At 47.2% G+C, this 15,996-nt stretch overlaps 1 protein-coding gene across 4 annotated transcripts in view; it reads left to right on the top strand.

Annotated features, from left to right (window-relative positions):
- LOC144148896 (uncharacterized) overlaps window positions 1–15,996 on the top strand; it is a 57,519-nt gene that overhangs the window by 7,736 nt on the left and 33,787 nt on the right. For 3 of the 4 annotated variants that reach the window (XM_077680422.1, XM_077680421.1, XM_077680419.1), the window contains 3 exons: window positions 4,436–4,673; window positions 9,983–10,016; window positions 12,309–12,350. In XM_077680422.1, coding sequence (XP_077536548.1) covers window positions 4,478–4,673; window positions 9,983–10,016; window positions 12,309–12,350 — 272 coding nt within the window. In that variant the 5' untranslated portion in view covers window positions 4,436–4,477. The remainder of the gene's footprint in view (window positions 1–4,435; window positions 4,674–9,982; window positions 10,017–12,308; window positions 12,351–15,996) is intronic. The other variant, XM_077680420.1, reaches the window with a different exon arrangement.

Below are 15,996 nucleotides of genomic sequence, written 5' to 3' on the forward strand. Positions count from 1 at the left end.
CTCGCCTCACCGTAGCTGAGACAAGCCGTGCAGTGACGTCACCACGTGCTGTCACGTGACATTATGACGGCAGCGTTTCCAACGGTGTTAAAAAAGGATCCCCGGAATGGGAGTGCGCAAGTCCTCTCGCTCATCGAATTTCTATCTAGCTTTCTCGCTCGCCCACGACCGGAATAGAGCGCAGGCTCGACCGTTTCGTGAATTTTATGACAGTCGCCGCACTAGCCGCAAAACCCCGTGCGCATGTGCCAGCCGGAGGGCGCGCTGGTTATCCATCTGGGTACGCATAGCTACGCTGCGTCGGCCTAGCTGAAGCGTACAAGGGTAGAAATTGCCGCTGGTGCAGCCTAGCCGACGTACCATCGGCGACCTCACGGGCACGCGTCAGTCCGCAGGAAAAGTTGGGGTATAAACGCGCCGACTCTTCCTTCGATAGAGTCACTGACAGCACGCGGACACATGCTTCTCCGGCACGGGCGATCGCGAAACCTTCCACTTTTTTTCCTGGTCACAGCAAAGCTGTGGTACTAACACTCAGCCCTGCAGTGGACGGTGGAAACGACACAAGACTGGTGGCATTCATTTTGAAGGACATTCCAGGTGCATTGGTGACGTATGTTCCTGAAAACATGTGCTAGCTGGTGTCCATATATTGGGCGATGGTATTATATTTTGTTCCTATATTTAAATAAAAGTATACTAGAACAACCAGTAAGTGAAATGCGGACGCTCTAACGTAGGGCTATGAATATAAAATTACGTCTTAACGCTCATTGGTTAGGCTGCGCTTGTGCGATACCACCTGTACACAGGGTTTATGAGTTGGAGTCCGTGCTGCACTGCACACGAAGATATAAGAACGTACGAGCAGCATTATTGCGAGTTAGGAGCAGCACTCTCCTGGCGCTGTTGGGAACGAATGTCAAACGCACATCAAAAGACAGCAAGCTTCAAGCTGTCCAACGAAATGAAACAAGCATACAGAAACATGACTATCTTTGGGGGCGCCAAGAGTAAGCCATCAAAATATCACGATGACCATGTGGATTAGAACGTATATAGCCCGTGTGCAAGAAAAGAGCGGATGTATTTTTATCCCTTTTTGCACTGTTTTAAGATTGATCGAATGACGTATTTTCGGACATCATCTGTCACTATGCGCTTTTCCCGGCCGCCCCAAGAAGTTTGTGACGCATTGTGCATATTTCCGTAACTGTGGTCGTCACGTATACAGTAAGGTGCACGTTGCATTTCTCTGTGACTCAATAGAGCGCTCAACAAGCAGAATGAAATGCCACTACAGAGAAATTTATTACACTTGGGAATCCAAAAGTATCGGATGTGGCAGAGGCTAACTTCTGGCAACGGTGTTGGTATTGAATCAAGGTTGCAATGGAATGTATTGAAAAACGCAGTTGCGTCATTGAAAAGTACATCTAGTTGAAGGGGCTCAGTTTATAGCACTGATGCAGATGATACAGTGGTATGGTCTTCGTATGGTTGGCTATCAATCTCTTCCCGCGGGTAATATAGGGAGTTCTTACGACAACAAATGGAGTATGAGATAACAATGGTGAAAGGCCGGGAGGTTATCCAGGTGTATAGCCCGGTTTGATACCCCGCAGTGGGGTAGTGGGGTTCAGGGAATAAAAAAAAGGGCAGAAATCAGGAAGGCATAGGAGCGGCAAAGCACGCAGTCTAGTCCCGTTTTAGGCCCTACAGCCATCCATGTAAATTTGTTTCGCTAAGAAAACATAGAAAGGCTTTTGTCGGCTTCTGCGAAGTCGATGGTAGAGACCGATCACCTAAGATTATCTCTGCTGGAAATGATCGATCGTACATTCGGCTGTGTGCGGTGGCTAGCCCGCTTATCTACGATAAGTATTTGGTGCAGCGACATATCACATGCTCTATTGTTTCTTCCTTGCCACAGGCGTCGCAGTGGACGCTACTGACCATCCCGATTAGGAAAGCGTAAGCTTTCGTGAAGGCCATTCCCATCCACAGTCTACAATGCAAAGTCGACTGGGGTCGAGGCAGTCCTTGCGGAAGACGGCGCTGTGATATAGAGAAGGGGATTCGAAAATTCTTGTGCGTTTCATTGCTTCATGGTAATCCTACGTGAAAACAAAGGGAGCGTCCTCTCGGCATCCGTCCTTGAGGGCAGAAACAGGATGCTGCGTTCGCTATCGTGGCCTGTACGGGCAGCTTCATCATCCAATACGTTGCGGATGAATCCGCAGTGACGTGGAAGCCACTGGAATATTACTGCAGTAATATTCCAGTGGCTTACATGTATGCATACATGTATGCCCGTCTGTGATGGCTTGATGGATTTTTTCTAGTCTCATCACCAGCTGGTGGAGGAAGCCGCAGCAAAGCGCTGCACGCAAGCTTTGTGGCCAGTCGCCAGCTTTGTGGCCATCGGCTTTTCTTCCAATTCCGGGAACTCTGAGACCAATGTCAGGTTGTGCAAGGCACCACAACAGCAAGACGTTGTAACCGGAAGGGCGTGCCTGCCTCAACGGTATTTCAGCCGTGTGCATTGTGATATTGGCTGAAAATGTAGATTGCGCTGCTGAGCACGAGGTCGCGGGTTCGATTCCCGGCCGCGGCGGCCACTTTTATGATGGAGGCGAAAAGCAAAAACGCCCGTGTGTACGAGATTTCGGCGCACGTTAAAGATCCCCAGGTGGTCAAAATTAATCCGGAGCCCTCCACTACGGCGCGCCTCATCGCCTGCGTTGCGTCGGCGCGTTAAACCCTACAATCAATCAATGAAAATGTAGATCGTGCTCGATCCTGAGGAAGCGGCGCCAGGTGGTGAGACCACAGCCTCGTGAGGAGCCTGGTACAGGCGTAGTGTCCCAGTAGCCATATAAGTTGCGTTTGGGTGTTCTTGTTATAGTTGCTAAGTTGCTAGTGCGTGAGCAATTATGCGGCAGACCAAGACATGTGCGCAGAGCCGGCGCTTGGATGTTCTGTATTACAGGAAGGTTAGTGTAGCAATTATTGGAAATAGCTTACAAACTGTAATGCAAGACTCCTGAAAAAGTGCGGAGTCCAGCTGAAGCACACCTCTAACCGATGTGCCCCCAGGTCTTCCAAGGAAGAAATATGGATATTTAAATGGACTAAGTAACGATGCCTAGGACGATACTGCGTAAGAGCGACAAATGCAGCCAGAATGCTATTGTTGTGTGTTTCAGCCTACATTAAAGAACTGTCACATTATGCTCGCTCTTCATTTTTCTTCCTCCAGTGCTTTGTGTGGAGCGCTGTCTGACGATGATCTTGTGGTCATGCATGCAGTGGCGGGTGCTCCTGATGGCCGGGTGCACCACTTCTTTCTTTGGATCACATTCAGACTGTATGCTCTGTTTTCCCGCTACAATTATACCTTGGCACACTGTCGCCACGAACACGTAAAATCTCTTCATCGGCACCCCAACCTCATATGCGTCCAGGCTATCGTCTGCCGGCTCCAAACTTCTTCTCACCCTATTCCCCTACGGACCTCATTCCCACCCTCTCTACCTGCACAATCTGCCCTACGCCCTACACTCTCTAGCGCATGGTATGGGAGCGCCAACACACGCCATCCCTTATCATTAATTGACAGCCTACCTGAGAACAGCGGGTGGGGCACCTGAACAGCTCCGACTTCGCATTCTAACGTCGGCTGCTGGTGAAGACCGGGGAGGCTAGTCTAGCCCAGGCCTTCACCGACTGGGGGGCCCCGGACATGGCGGGCGCCAAAACGTCAGCGTTTGCTCAAATGAGAATATAATCTCTCTCGTGTTCTCGATGTGGTCGGACGCGTGTTGACTTGTTTAGGGTTCTGGTGTGCACCTAGTGGTTAATGGGTTTGGGAGTTCAATATTACAGAGTAAATGTTCCAAAAAATGGGGTGTCCACTGAACGAATGTCCAGGGTCGCAATAATTTTGTAAATGTTTTTTTCTCCTCGCCCGCAGTTCATCTCGGGGTCGCTTAAAATTTCACTCATTCTTTCTGTGGGCACGCGTGTGTACAAGATGACATGTAAATATCTAACTTGAAATATGGGCTCGGGTACCAACATCACCCCCGACTTGGGGTGATTGCGTGGTTGCTGTTCCATCTCTAGTCAGTGCGCCGTAATAACTCCAGCTGCAACCGCAAAGAATTGCTACAGAAGCATTTCTAGAGGAACCAGAATAATATGGAAGTTACCGTTTTATTGGCCTCCAAGCAAACGCAACGATGTTGACACGTTTGCAAGCCTTTTATAGGGCTTTGGTTGAGGCAGGCTCTCAGAACGCTGTTGCAAAAGCAGGTGGTTGTTGTAACCAATTTTCGCACTCTCTTGACTGCAAAATTGCTTTTGAGCGCAAGAACACCAAAACGTACTTTTCGTGCTGTTTATAAGATTGCACATCACCTCGTTTGTGCAGCGGAAGAGGATCCGAGCAACAGCTACCTCGGCTCTAGAAAAGATGGAAGAACTTGCTGCTGAAATACGGGCAGCTATCCCGTCGATAACGGAGCCTCAAATGACAAGGCTCATGCAAGATCTCGCTGACAAAGGTGTGCGTTCCATGAACGATACGTTTAAAGTGAAACCTGTGGACATGGTGAACGCACTTGGCACGGAAAAAGCGAAGAAACTGGCGGCATACTTCACTGCAAAATGTAAGGCATGCAAAGTCTCGATTGATTTTTTTTAAACTGTCGGGGTGTCTGCTTTCTACGATGTTCGTGAGAAAGGGCCACACGATAGATAAATTAACTTAGAAAATGGGCTTCACCGAAGTCCTACTGGGCGGAATTGGTAAAAAACTGAATACACGTATACTATACGTGGACAAGTGAAAAAAGTAGACCTAGATTCATTTTTGGGTGATCCAGATTTTCTTTGTTTTTCTTGCCATTTTTGATAACACAGATATCCGAGGCTTTATATTCCTTAATTAATAGGAAGCCTGCCAACCACAGCCATATTGGATGTGGGGAACCAAAAGTTCACAGACAAAAAAAGCCCAGCTTCACTGACTTAACGTCGCGAACACTGGTGCTAACAGCGAAGCTGCCTGGCATTCCCTATCGCAAGGTTTGCCTCAAAGATCTCTAACCGAGCACATGAATTCCCGTCCTGGACAATTCAATTTTAGGGCGCAGCTCTTTGGCGGCCATCTCTGGGCTGAGCCTCGTTGTAGGCGTAGCCGAGTGAACGATGCCGAGTGAACGATGACAAGACCGGCGAGTGAAAGAGAAAGCGAATGATGAAAGAAAGCAAACTAGGAGATTGACCCGAAATTGGTAGAGGAGGGCGGTTCGCCGTGGGGGCGCGAACGCTCTCCGAATGTGTGCGGTGGGGGAGGGGGGTAGTATGCTGTGCCCGCACCAGACGCTCGTCTGCGCGACGCTGGAGAAAACGTGAGGGCGCGTACGCGTGACAATAATCTGCGTCCCCTGCCGAACACGCGGGTAGCGGTACCTTCCTGAGACGCACTTCGCGCCGCCGACGAAGAGGATCATCATCGCTGCCGTCGACAGAACCTTAGAGTGAGTGCTGCCTCAGCGCACTTCTGCTGCGTCCAAATATCCCATTAGGGACTATGGTAATCGCCAGTCAATTTTTTCTTCTTCCACTGCTCGCGCCATCTCCTGGAAACTTTTGTTACTTTTCAGATTGCAACACTGCCACGAGGAGGCGCCGCGACTGTTTTTTGAAGTTTTACGGCAGACATTCTTTATCAATACGTATTGTATCTTTGCTGTCGCAAAAAAAGTCACGTGTTTTTGAATTTAAGAAAAGTGCAAATATCTCATATGTATTGATGTTTTCCCTCAAATATTCCTAACGTTTCGTTTCTTCTCGACAATATTGACAAGTATGAACAATGACAACAGATTTAGTATTTTATAAGCGCTTTGCCTACATAAGCGTGTAGTTTAGGCATTCTTTTGACTTTCTAAATGCGTGCTTAGGGCCTTCTCGCCCTCTCGCTATGCTCCACATAGCTGCGCCTGCATTACCACGCCTCGTCCCATGAAAGACTCGACCAAGAACCGCTTCGCTGTTGAAAGCGAAAGTAAAAACATGTATGTAGCCATAAATCATCACAAAATAAAAAGCAACTGAGGGGGATGAGCAAAAGGGGCAATCAGAGAGCTATTACGTGAGAACTGTTTTAACTACGCCCAACAAAAACGGACAAAGTGTGACCACCTGTGACAAGAGATTGTGCAACAAGTAGTTGCAGTGAGTTAGATGTCAAGGTTGTAGGATTAGCATATCAGCAACAGGGAAGGCTTGCCGACGAACAACTTGAGGCCAACATGAACTATCGACTGCACAGTCGGGAGCAGTAGACATAGCTTTATGAAGCCTGTTCCGATTTGTATTGCGTCGATCTTTAACAACATCCACAGAAAAATGGCCCCATATTATTTCTTGCCGAACTTTCGCCACGAAAAAATTGTTGATATCCCATGAATGTTTTCGCAGCAGACATTTCTGAACTCCGTTATTGCTAACACAGCCGTATCAAAATTTTAAATCCTATAGCTTCGAGCTCGAATAACGCAATCGTCTCGCACATTCGTGTGTTCTTACCGGGGACATCTAAGTTGGGCATGCCCCCAAAGGTTATGACATGCAGGAAACTTTCCAAACAGGTCGCCACATTTCCTCTTTATTATTATTACCATTATTATTCTTCTTCTTCTTCTTCTTCTTCTTATTATTATTATTATTGTTAGTAGTAGTAGTAGTAGTAGTAGTAGTAGTAGTAGTAGTAGTAGTAGTATCACAACGTTCTGCCTGCGTCAAGAACGTTGTGATACCAAATCATCACCGCTTTTTCTCGGGTCGATCCACGGTCACAAATCTTGCCAGCTTTATGACACAGGCTTCAGCTGCAGTTTGCGAAAACGGCCATTTGCGAAAACGGCGCCTCCCTCCCCCCCTCCCCCGAAATTTTGTCACGCTGACATTTACGGCGAGCAAGGCAACCACGTGAGGTGGAAAGCATCCTTGGATTTTGTCTAGAACCTCAGGAATCTCAGAAACCTCAGAAGTTGCCGTGAATATTTTTCTCATAAACACCTCCCGGACCCACGAGTCTGCGAGCCCCGCAGGGCGGGCGCTCGCTCGGCGGCGGCATCCCGTTGCGCTATACCCTTCGGATGTCCAGTTTTCGAAAGCCTTGGCTGGCTTTGACTCCCCTCTCAGGTTCTGAGCGCCAACTGGCACATTCCCACTTGCGACTCGGGCACGTCACCCGACGTCGACGCGTGTCGCGCGATGAGGCGGTTTTCATACTTGCGGCGAGCGATGATGCGACTGCGTTTAGCAGAGCTGTTACCCGACATGTACGGCTTCCTTGGTGCTTTAATTCTTCGCACTCAAAGAAAAATATGTTGCACTAGCGTGACAAGAACAAGTAGAAATCTCTGTAGAACAACCTGGAACAGTGCATAAAGCATTGCGGGTTGCGGGAGGAGCGGGGAATAACGAACTCAAGCAGACACTTTTCAACATTTTATTGCACGTAGAAATACACAATTTTTTTCTTTCACGCCAGAACCCTCGCATCCCAGCCCGAAAAGTTCGCTTCTTTTTAGAGACGCAGAGGTTCTGGCGCCTCTGAACTCCACAGTGTTTGCTACATGCCGATTGAGGTACGAAAAGGCTGCAATTGATACTATCCAACATTTCTTGCTTTTACAATCCAAACATGTTTCTACGCACTGCTTCCAAAGCTGCTCGTTGATTCCTACATGTGTACGCTGAAGCCACTGATCAAACAACCGAAGTACGCGGGAAGTTGCTTGCCGGACCGACGGGCCCGCTGTCCTGGCGGCGGCTCGCCGCCGTTTGCAATGCCCGATGGAAACTAACGTTTCATTTCCGGATACGTCAGCCGTAACTGTGGCCATGATTGGCTGTCCGGTTCTACGATGCCGTCGCGCGACGCGGGAATTCGGTCCGAAAGCGGTCGGTTCCGCGTTCGCAAAGCGACGAAAAGCGACGGCCGGCTGTCCCCTCTGCGACGTCGTGTGACGTGGCAAGTTGCAAGAGGGAATGCGCCCTTTCTACCACGGCCACTCGCTCTCCGGAGTTTTCTACCATTCTACATGGTGCGAGTTTAGGCGCGAATTTGCTGCTGCGGCGCTGTTCGTGTTCAAAACGACTTATTGCACAGCTACAAAAATAGGTCGTTCTTGCCGGAGGAGCGGCGCCGCTGCAGCAAATCGCCCCGTAAATTCGGAACATGTAGGACGCGCTTTCTTTATAAATGAACAGGTGCCGTCAAAAGTAATTCGAGCACGGTCTCGTAAATGTACAGGAATTTCTTCTTCCGGAAACTGCCTGGCTGCATTGGTGTGTGTTCAAAGGAGTCCTCCCTAATCTAAAAAGCTTCCTATAAACCCGCATTTGGCTGTCATAAAGGCAGTAAGAATAATATTTTGTAATATTCCCAAATACTTGTCCCAACTATTTATGATGGCACCTGCACACTTTGTGGCCTGTGACACTTCTGTTGCCCTGATCAATATATAATCTCGCTTGTTTCACCCCAACTGTATATTTTGACGCAATTTTGTGCGACTAATTTTGGTTCAATTACCTGCTGTGCGCTACGGTTGACAAACTGCTCCTACGCAATATATTGGCATAAAAGAAAACGGCGTTAGTATTTGTCCCTAACCGAAGCACGTGAGCAAAAAAATGGGAAAAGGGTTCCTGAATGACAAAGCGAAATTAAAATAAAACACCCACCCACAAGTTGTTTGTTTCGTGCTTTTCACTTTTATAATATCCGCTGCATGCAACCATTTGTTAGTTTTAGATTAATGTAGTTGTTTACCTCTATCTGTGTGCTTCTGTGTTTGTTGAGCAAATATGTTTATATTTGTTCTGCATTTTAACATTTATTTAGGTGTTATTTCTTTTTATTGTAGGCAAAAAAAATTGTAAGCAGCAATAACAGTTTTCTTACAATTTCAGAAGGTACAAATAATTATTTTTGAATAAATATTTTATTTTCTTTGTTCGTAGCAGCAGGGTTCAAGAATTCGCTCGCAGAGTGTAACCTACATTGGTGACAGTTAAGATATTAAGGGAATATATTATGTCATGTTATATATTATTAGCAATTATTTTTGGATCACTATGACATTACTATATTATTCTCTTATATAAATATAGTTATGCGTTTATTAGAAGTATTTTCAGTCCCTTGAAAAATTACGTGGAGAAGGTCGGGGTGCAATCACAGCCCCCCTCCTCCCTCCCGCCTCCCTAGCAAAATTTCATGGCTACGGCGTTGGTAGATATTAACATTTGGATCTTGAGATCCATTATACAGTTCCTTTGTTCTTTACGGCAATTTTAAGGCGCAGTCCTCAGGTAGCTTTTACATGGGTTTCGCGGCGTCGGCTATTATGACCGCGTAACCGGGTGAGCGAACGCAGCAGCGACGGCGGAAAGAAAACGGAGAGGAGCGTCTGGAGAAGGGTGAGAAGGAGGGAGTCACGCGCGGCTATGGCTTCATCTCTGCCACGGCGACACCCTCACTCATGTTTCATGCTTTGCCACCAAGGCCCTGACTCTTTCCCCAGACGCTGTTCCGATCGCCGCTAATCCAAACGAGTGACATTTGCGCGGGAGGTGTTCAAACACGATTTGCAACAACATGCTCGCTGCTCCCCCGTGCGTGGCTAAACCAAACCACGTGACATTCGCGCAGGAGTTACAACCATTTGCTACAACCACGGTGTAAGAATAGTGCTACAACACACTGGCCGGCGGTGGCGGCCCGCTGAGAGATTAAAACAGTGTGGCGCGCGCCGCCCTCCGTTCGCTGATCACGCGACCACTTATTGAGACGCAGCAGATATGCGCCGTGGCCGAGACGACTGCAGCTCATGCTGCGCCCAAAGTTCGCATCACTGAGTGTAGCAACCGTCAGCGCATTTTTTTTCCCCTCCAGGTGTGTCGTGCCCGGCTGACACGTTCGAAATCAGGTGAGGTACCGACTTGTTCACTTTGCTTGCACTTCAAAGTTGAATTCATGATGACAAACAAAACAAAGTTAGCACGAGCAGATTGCGCACACGAAAGGAAATGGACGGGGCTGGCACAACTTTAGTGGACACCAAAGCAAGTTCAATAAACATCATTTCTAGCCATTTCCTCTCTTATACATGGCGCGTTCATCGCAAAGTCTAGTTGCTTAGGTTTAACCAACTACTCTGGCAAAAAAGTATCACTCAGATAGATACCTTATTCTGAGCAGTAACGTGTTGCTTTCAAAGTGCATGTCATATTTCTTTTTTGGCATCAACTTGGCTCAAATGTGTAAAAAATGATTCAACTGAAATATTTGATGCTACAAATTGTTGCAGTGGGACTAACTACTGGTATTTATATTACACATAACAAATAATTATCCCCTATATACAAAATTTATGCTCAGGCAAAAAATAGTTTCGGTACACAGAGAGTAGCAGTCAATTCCTGAAACCGTACTGCTCCCGTAAAAGTCGATGTATTGACAGGAGGCGAGGATTCTGCAGCTCTCAGCTTCACAGTGAGCTAAATATTTGTGGAAAGAAAATGAACTTTGGAATAATTATATAGTAATCTTAGCCGCCAATTATCACGCCTTTTTTGGATGGGGGGCATTGAGGGAGGGGAGAGTTCAACGCAAGAGTTACCGACGTTGACTGCTCAGAATTTGTGAAAAAATGTTGTATTTGCCGCAACTTGTGCTTGCGCTGCTATTTCCCTCGCGGAGTAGAAAAAATTGACGCAACCGTACCCATTAAGAGCTTCGCTACAAAAAAAAAAAAAAAAGCCGCGAAGCTTGCATTCACGCGCAAGAATTGAATGGCAAAGATGTTGCAGGTGAGCATTGCCGGTCACATAGTTGAGCTTCAGTATCATTGTTTATACATAGATGCGGTGCTAGTGATCGTTGTCATGTGCATCAAAGAGATCGTAGTCTTCTTCGCGGCGGCGAATGGTGGATGCAAAGTCATTCTCTGTAGACTTCAACCATCTCTTCTTCATCGACTCGAGGCAGCGGCGGCGAGATCTGCAAGTCGTCTGGGGAAGGAGTAGCACACTCTTACCCACGTCTCCAAACTATCCATAATGGGTTCTGCCTTTTCGTCTGTAGACCGTAGGTCGTGCGCCCCGCAGGGGTAAGATCAGGTTCCCCTACGGAACCCTAGGTTCCCAGACGTACCGGCGGCATATATTTGCGGGTCTTGGAACCGCCTCGGAAGCGTTTTGCGGACCTACTGATAAAGGGCGCCGCCGTGATCTCGACTCCCGTGGCGGGTACCTCTACCTTCCCCTAGAAGTGGGAGAGGGGGAGCCCCGCGCCGCCGACATTTAGCTGTGGATTTGTTTGTGTGAACCATAGAATTTGCGGGGGGACGGCGCTTCCGTTCACGCGAAGCCCCAATTTACGCACGTGCAGACAAGAACCACAGCCCTGCTGCTCCCTCAGATTTAACACTGGGGGCCACTTGATTTATTATTCTATTGTCAATACCTGCTATGCACCATTTTTTCTAGACTGCTGCCATCTGGTGGAAGTGGTGCTAGCTAGCCCCTGTCCTATATTCCGGCAGCCTAATCTGATGCGCCTGAACCCGGAATATTTCAATGCGAATGCCTATTTGTTCGTCACGCTCCATTTATACATCGTGCGCATGCGCGTGCGTTCATCGCGGCCATTAAAAACTCGAGAAAAACAAAGTGTTCCTCCTTTGTGGTGTGTCCGAATGGATATGTCTGAGAGAATTGTCTTGGGGTTGATGGTAAAGGTAAAATTGGTCTTTCGGTATCCACGCTTTCAGATATAGAGAGAGTGTAATTCTATTGAAGAAAGACGCAATCGGGCTGGCCAAGTAAAATATGAAATTTTCGCTCAAACCTAATTGATTGATTTATTGTTAGTAGTGCTTAACGCGCCGACGCAACACAGGCGATGAGGCGCGCCGTAGTGGAGGGCTCCGGATTAATTTTGGCCACCTGGGGATCTTTAACGTGCGCCGAAATCTCGTATACAGGGGAATTTTCGCTTTTCGCCTCCATCAGAAAAGTGGCAGCCGCGGACGGGAATCGTTCCCACGACCTCGTGCTCAGCAGCACAACGCTTTAGCCACTGAGCCACCGCTCAGGGTCGCTAAAACCTAACCAACGAATTGTTTCATTTCAGCATTCGTGTCTGTAGTGGTATTGTTTCATTCGACTCCCTCCACTGTTTTCCGTTTATTCCATGATGATCGGGGGCTATACCACAGGACTGACCTACTGGACGAGGCGCTTGCGGATTGCGAATGTTTGTAAGTATTTTGTATATTATTTATTTTTCACGTACCGCAGACGGAAAACGTAACAAACGCTCTTGTCAAGTTTGTGTCTCTGAAGCATGTGGCGTAGTTCCGAAATACTTGTCTGTACATTAAGAATTTCGCTTCCGTGAGATATAAAGGGGACGACACAGATTTTATGAGGATAAATAGGTAATCTCAACACCGATCTTGGTATTTTTCCTAAATTCACGAACATTGCACTGATGTTCTAAGATGTCTAAGATCTTGCGGGGGAAACAGATTACGGAAAAGAACGAATAAATGCGCACCTTGCGCCGGCCTCACAATTCCGGAAGCTCTTATTTACACCTTTTACCGCATGAAGCACAGGTCAGCATTGGGTTGAAAAGTTCGTCTCTAACGACAATTCTGGACGCTCTTCAATTATACACGTCTTTTGTAGACGTAAAGGTTGCGCTGCGGCTTACTTGGGTGAAAACCAGAATTTAGTAGTATTCATAGGAGTGACTAGAGAAGCGTTCTTGGCGCTGTTATAATTGAACATTTATCGACAATTTGGTATTGAAGTAACTGCCTTACACATAACGGTTTTTCTGCATCATACGCCATTCATGTTTATTCCAAATGTTGTATCAGAAGTGACCTAACACGCTCTGCTACCCTCCAGCTTTGATCTTTTAACGCACGGTCGACACATCGTTCTCGTAGAATCGTTATTACTTGCTTCCTCTTTAGGAAAACACATCGCTCGAAATGTTGAAACGGAGTCATACACATAAAGTATGCTCAGTAGGCATGTGCAGCGCTCAACTCTTGGCCCCCTTTCCCGACAGACGTAGAAGAAACGCTGCTAGAAAAAGTGTCGCGCTTTCACGCTCCGAAGCGGCACCTGTGCTTTACTGTAAAGCGCACCATAGTAGAGACCTGAAATGATGTCCGGCCAACTGGGGATCTTGAACTCGCGCCAAAAGGTCGGCACTAGGCCGTATTCGATTTTCATCTCGACCGGATAAACTGGAGCCACGGACGCGATCGACCCCCCGTCCTTGTGTTCAGCAGAACAAACCCTTTGCCATTGAAAAATAAACTGTGAAAGAAAAAATGTCCGGCCCTTACATTGCTCACTCGCGAAGCAGAAAAGGGGTGACAGTTGTGTTTACGCGGGTATATCACAGCCTTTCCGAACTGTGTTACGCAATTATGTCACTTTACACGCAAATTTATGCTGTGCAATAAAGACACGGACAAGGTGCGCTTAGGTTTATCAAAGCGTTTCTTCATGGTCCCTTGTATTGGCAGAACGGCGTAAGTGGTCCAATAATCGCTTTATTTGCGGCGCCATTCGAAGTACGCGACCTTCCCTCTACCTTTTGTGGGCCACACTTGACGCGTGCTCCATTCCGGAAGCTGCGCTATATCACACCCATAGCCCGGCAAAGTTGGTGCGGCTCACTCAAACTCACTTACAAATTTATTTTCGAATCACCACTCACTCAAACTCCGACTCATCGCTGAGCAGTACATGTGCTCTCACTCAAACTCAAACGCACAGTGAGCGCAAAACTCAGAACTCACTCGGACTCAAAACTCAAGATGTACTCAGAACTCTAAATGTACTCAAACGCAAAATATACTCAAAACCCAAAATGCACTCAAACTCAAAATGTACTCATAACTCAAAGTTTACTCAGAACTCAAAATGTACTGAAAACTCAAAATGTACTCAAAACTCAAAATGTTTTCAAACTCAAAATGTATTCAGAACTCAAAATGGACTCAAAACTCAAAATGCACTGAAACTCAAAACGTACTGAGCACTCAAAATGGGCTCAAAACTCAAAACTCAAAATGTTCTCAGAACACAAAATGTACTGAAAACTCAAAATGAATTCAGAACTCAAATGGACTCAGAACTCCCTCGTGTTCAGAATTTACTCTGGCTCAGATGGACTCGCAATTCATTAGCATTCAGAGTTTTAAAATTTACGCGTGGCAAAAATTTCACGGGTGGACGTTCGTGAGCTCAAACGCTTGCATTCAGTACGACATGATATCGTAACTCTTGTGAAGTCTGAAATAATTTTTGTTGCTGATTTATTACAGCTATACCTGCTGGCCATTACAATTAGCGCTGCTTGCAAGCAATTGTACGTATTCGCGTTATCCTCATGGGATAGTCACAGTAAGTCATGAATTAGGTTAAGAGAGAGAGAAAAGCAAACGGAAAGGCCGAGAGGTTATCCAGGCTTAGAGCCCGGATTGCTACTCGACACTGGGGAAGGGGTGTGCAGGGGATGAAAGAGAGGGCAGTTAAAAAAGAGGGGAAAGGAGCAGGGCCGCACACTCACTTTAGTCCCTTTGCCGGCACTATAGTCTTTCGGCTAAGACGTGTTTTGGCCGCCGAGCTCAGCCGAGTGGACAATCAACAGTTAACAGTAGAGACTATTCTAGGACACTGACCCCTACAATCGACTTCGCAGAACGCAACAAAAACAATTTGGTTAAAAATCAAATAAATTCCGCCAGGGTGTGTGGGGTATCAATTAAGGTTTCGATTAATAAAATCATGCAGGGCAGATAAAAATGGCATCCCGCTGATCAGTACTGGTTAGGAGTAGATAAACTGCGGAAATTCATTGCAGATGCTGGATTGGTAGCACAAAAGGACTTGTGGTGTCAAAGGGAAGGGTTTCAGGGAGCAAATTTAAGCCAGGAAATGACCGCATCGTAAGATCATTATGTGCAGTCACTTCATAAGTAAACATTTTTAGTTCTATCATAAGCTCATCGGGGCTGTACAATTATTGGCTTCCGTGTCGGGGTTCGCGTGTAGCTAAAGTAAACACAAGTTACTTAGTAACGGCGAATTCAGCTTTGAAGGACGGCAATATTGTAAGCGCGAAGCTCCGAAGTGTGGAAGTTCATTTATTTATCTTCCACATTATCACATTATCAACATCATTAAACACTTCCAGGAACACTTCGTCTTCTTCTGGACTGATCATCATCGTTGGTTCCTGGACCGGTGTTCGGAGACGGCTGTGTAGAATAAACGTCCTGCTTCACCAAGTACCCAAGGCTCTTACAATATTCAAAAACCCTGATCTGGTGCTTCAGAGGGATTAATCGCGCTTGCGGCATTGAAACAGGCCATCTTTAAAACGTGGCTTGGTCGACACCCTGAAGATCGCAATGTCAGGAAAAGAGCCCGCATAGCCACCAAAACAACACTGGTGAACAGCCGCAGGGTCAAGATGGAGATGGAGAATGGGGAAACTCTTTTTAAATGTCGGGAACGGTCAACATTCGCAGCCACCCATTGCTCACTCTACCACGCTTGTATAACAGACCAGAATTTGGCCTGGTCGGCCATTTACTAACGATCGAGGCGCCACCTGGCGGCCATTTCTTGGGGACTGCGGGGCGAGCAGACGACGTCGCAGTCCCACGCTGTTAGTCCTGCCGCGCGAGATATCAGACGTCCAGGCGGCACCGAAAATCGGTAAGTGTCATTTATTCGGTACGTCAGCAGCGACAAGTTCAACAGTGCCTTAAGGAGAGCGTTCGAAGCGCCCGAGAGCTGTCAGATTTGCCCATAAATTCGGTTCCCATCCCGCTAACGCGGCGGGCCACCCCACACGCGCTTTGTCGTGAC

Source organism: Haemaphysalis longicornis, unplaced genomic scaffold (genome assembly GCF_048455015.1).
Source record: "Haemaphysalis longicornis isolate Haplotype H1 unplaced genomic scaffold, Haemaphysalis longicornis Haplotype H1 scaffold_8, whole genome shotgun sequence".
NCBI classification, from domain to species: domain Eukaryota; kingdom Metazoa; phylum Arthropoda; class Arachnida; order Ixodida; family Ixodidae; genus Haemaphysalis; species Haemaphysalis longicornis.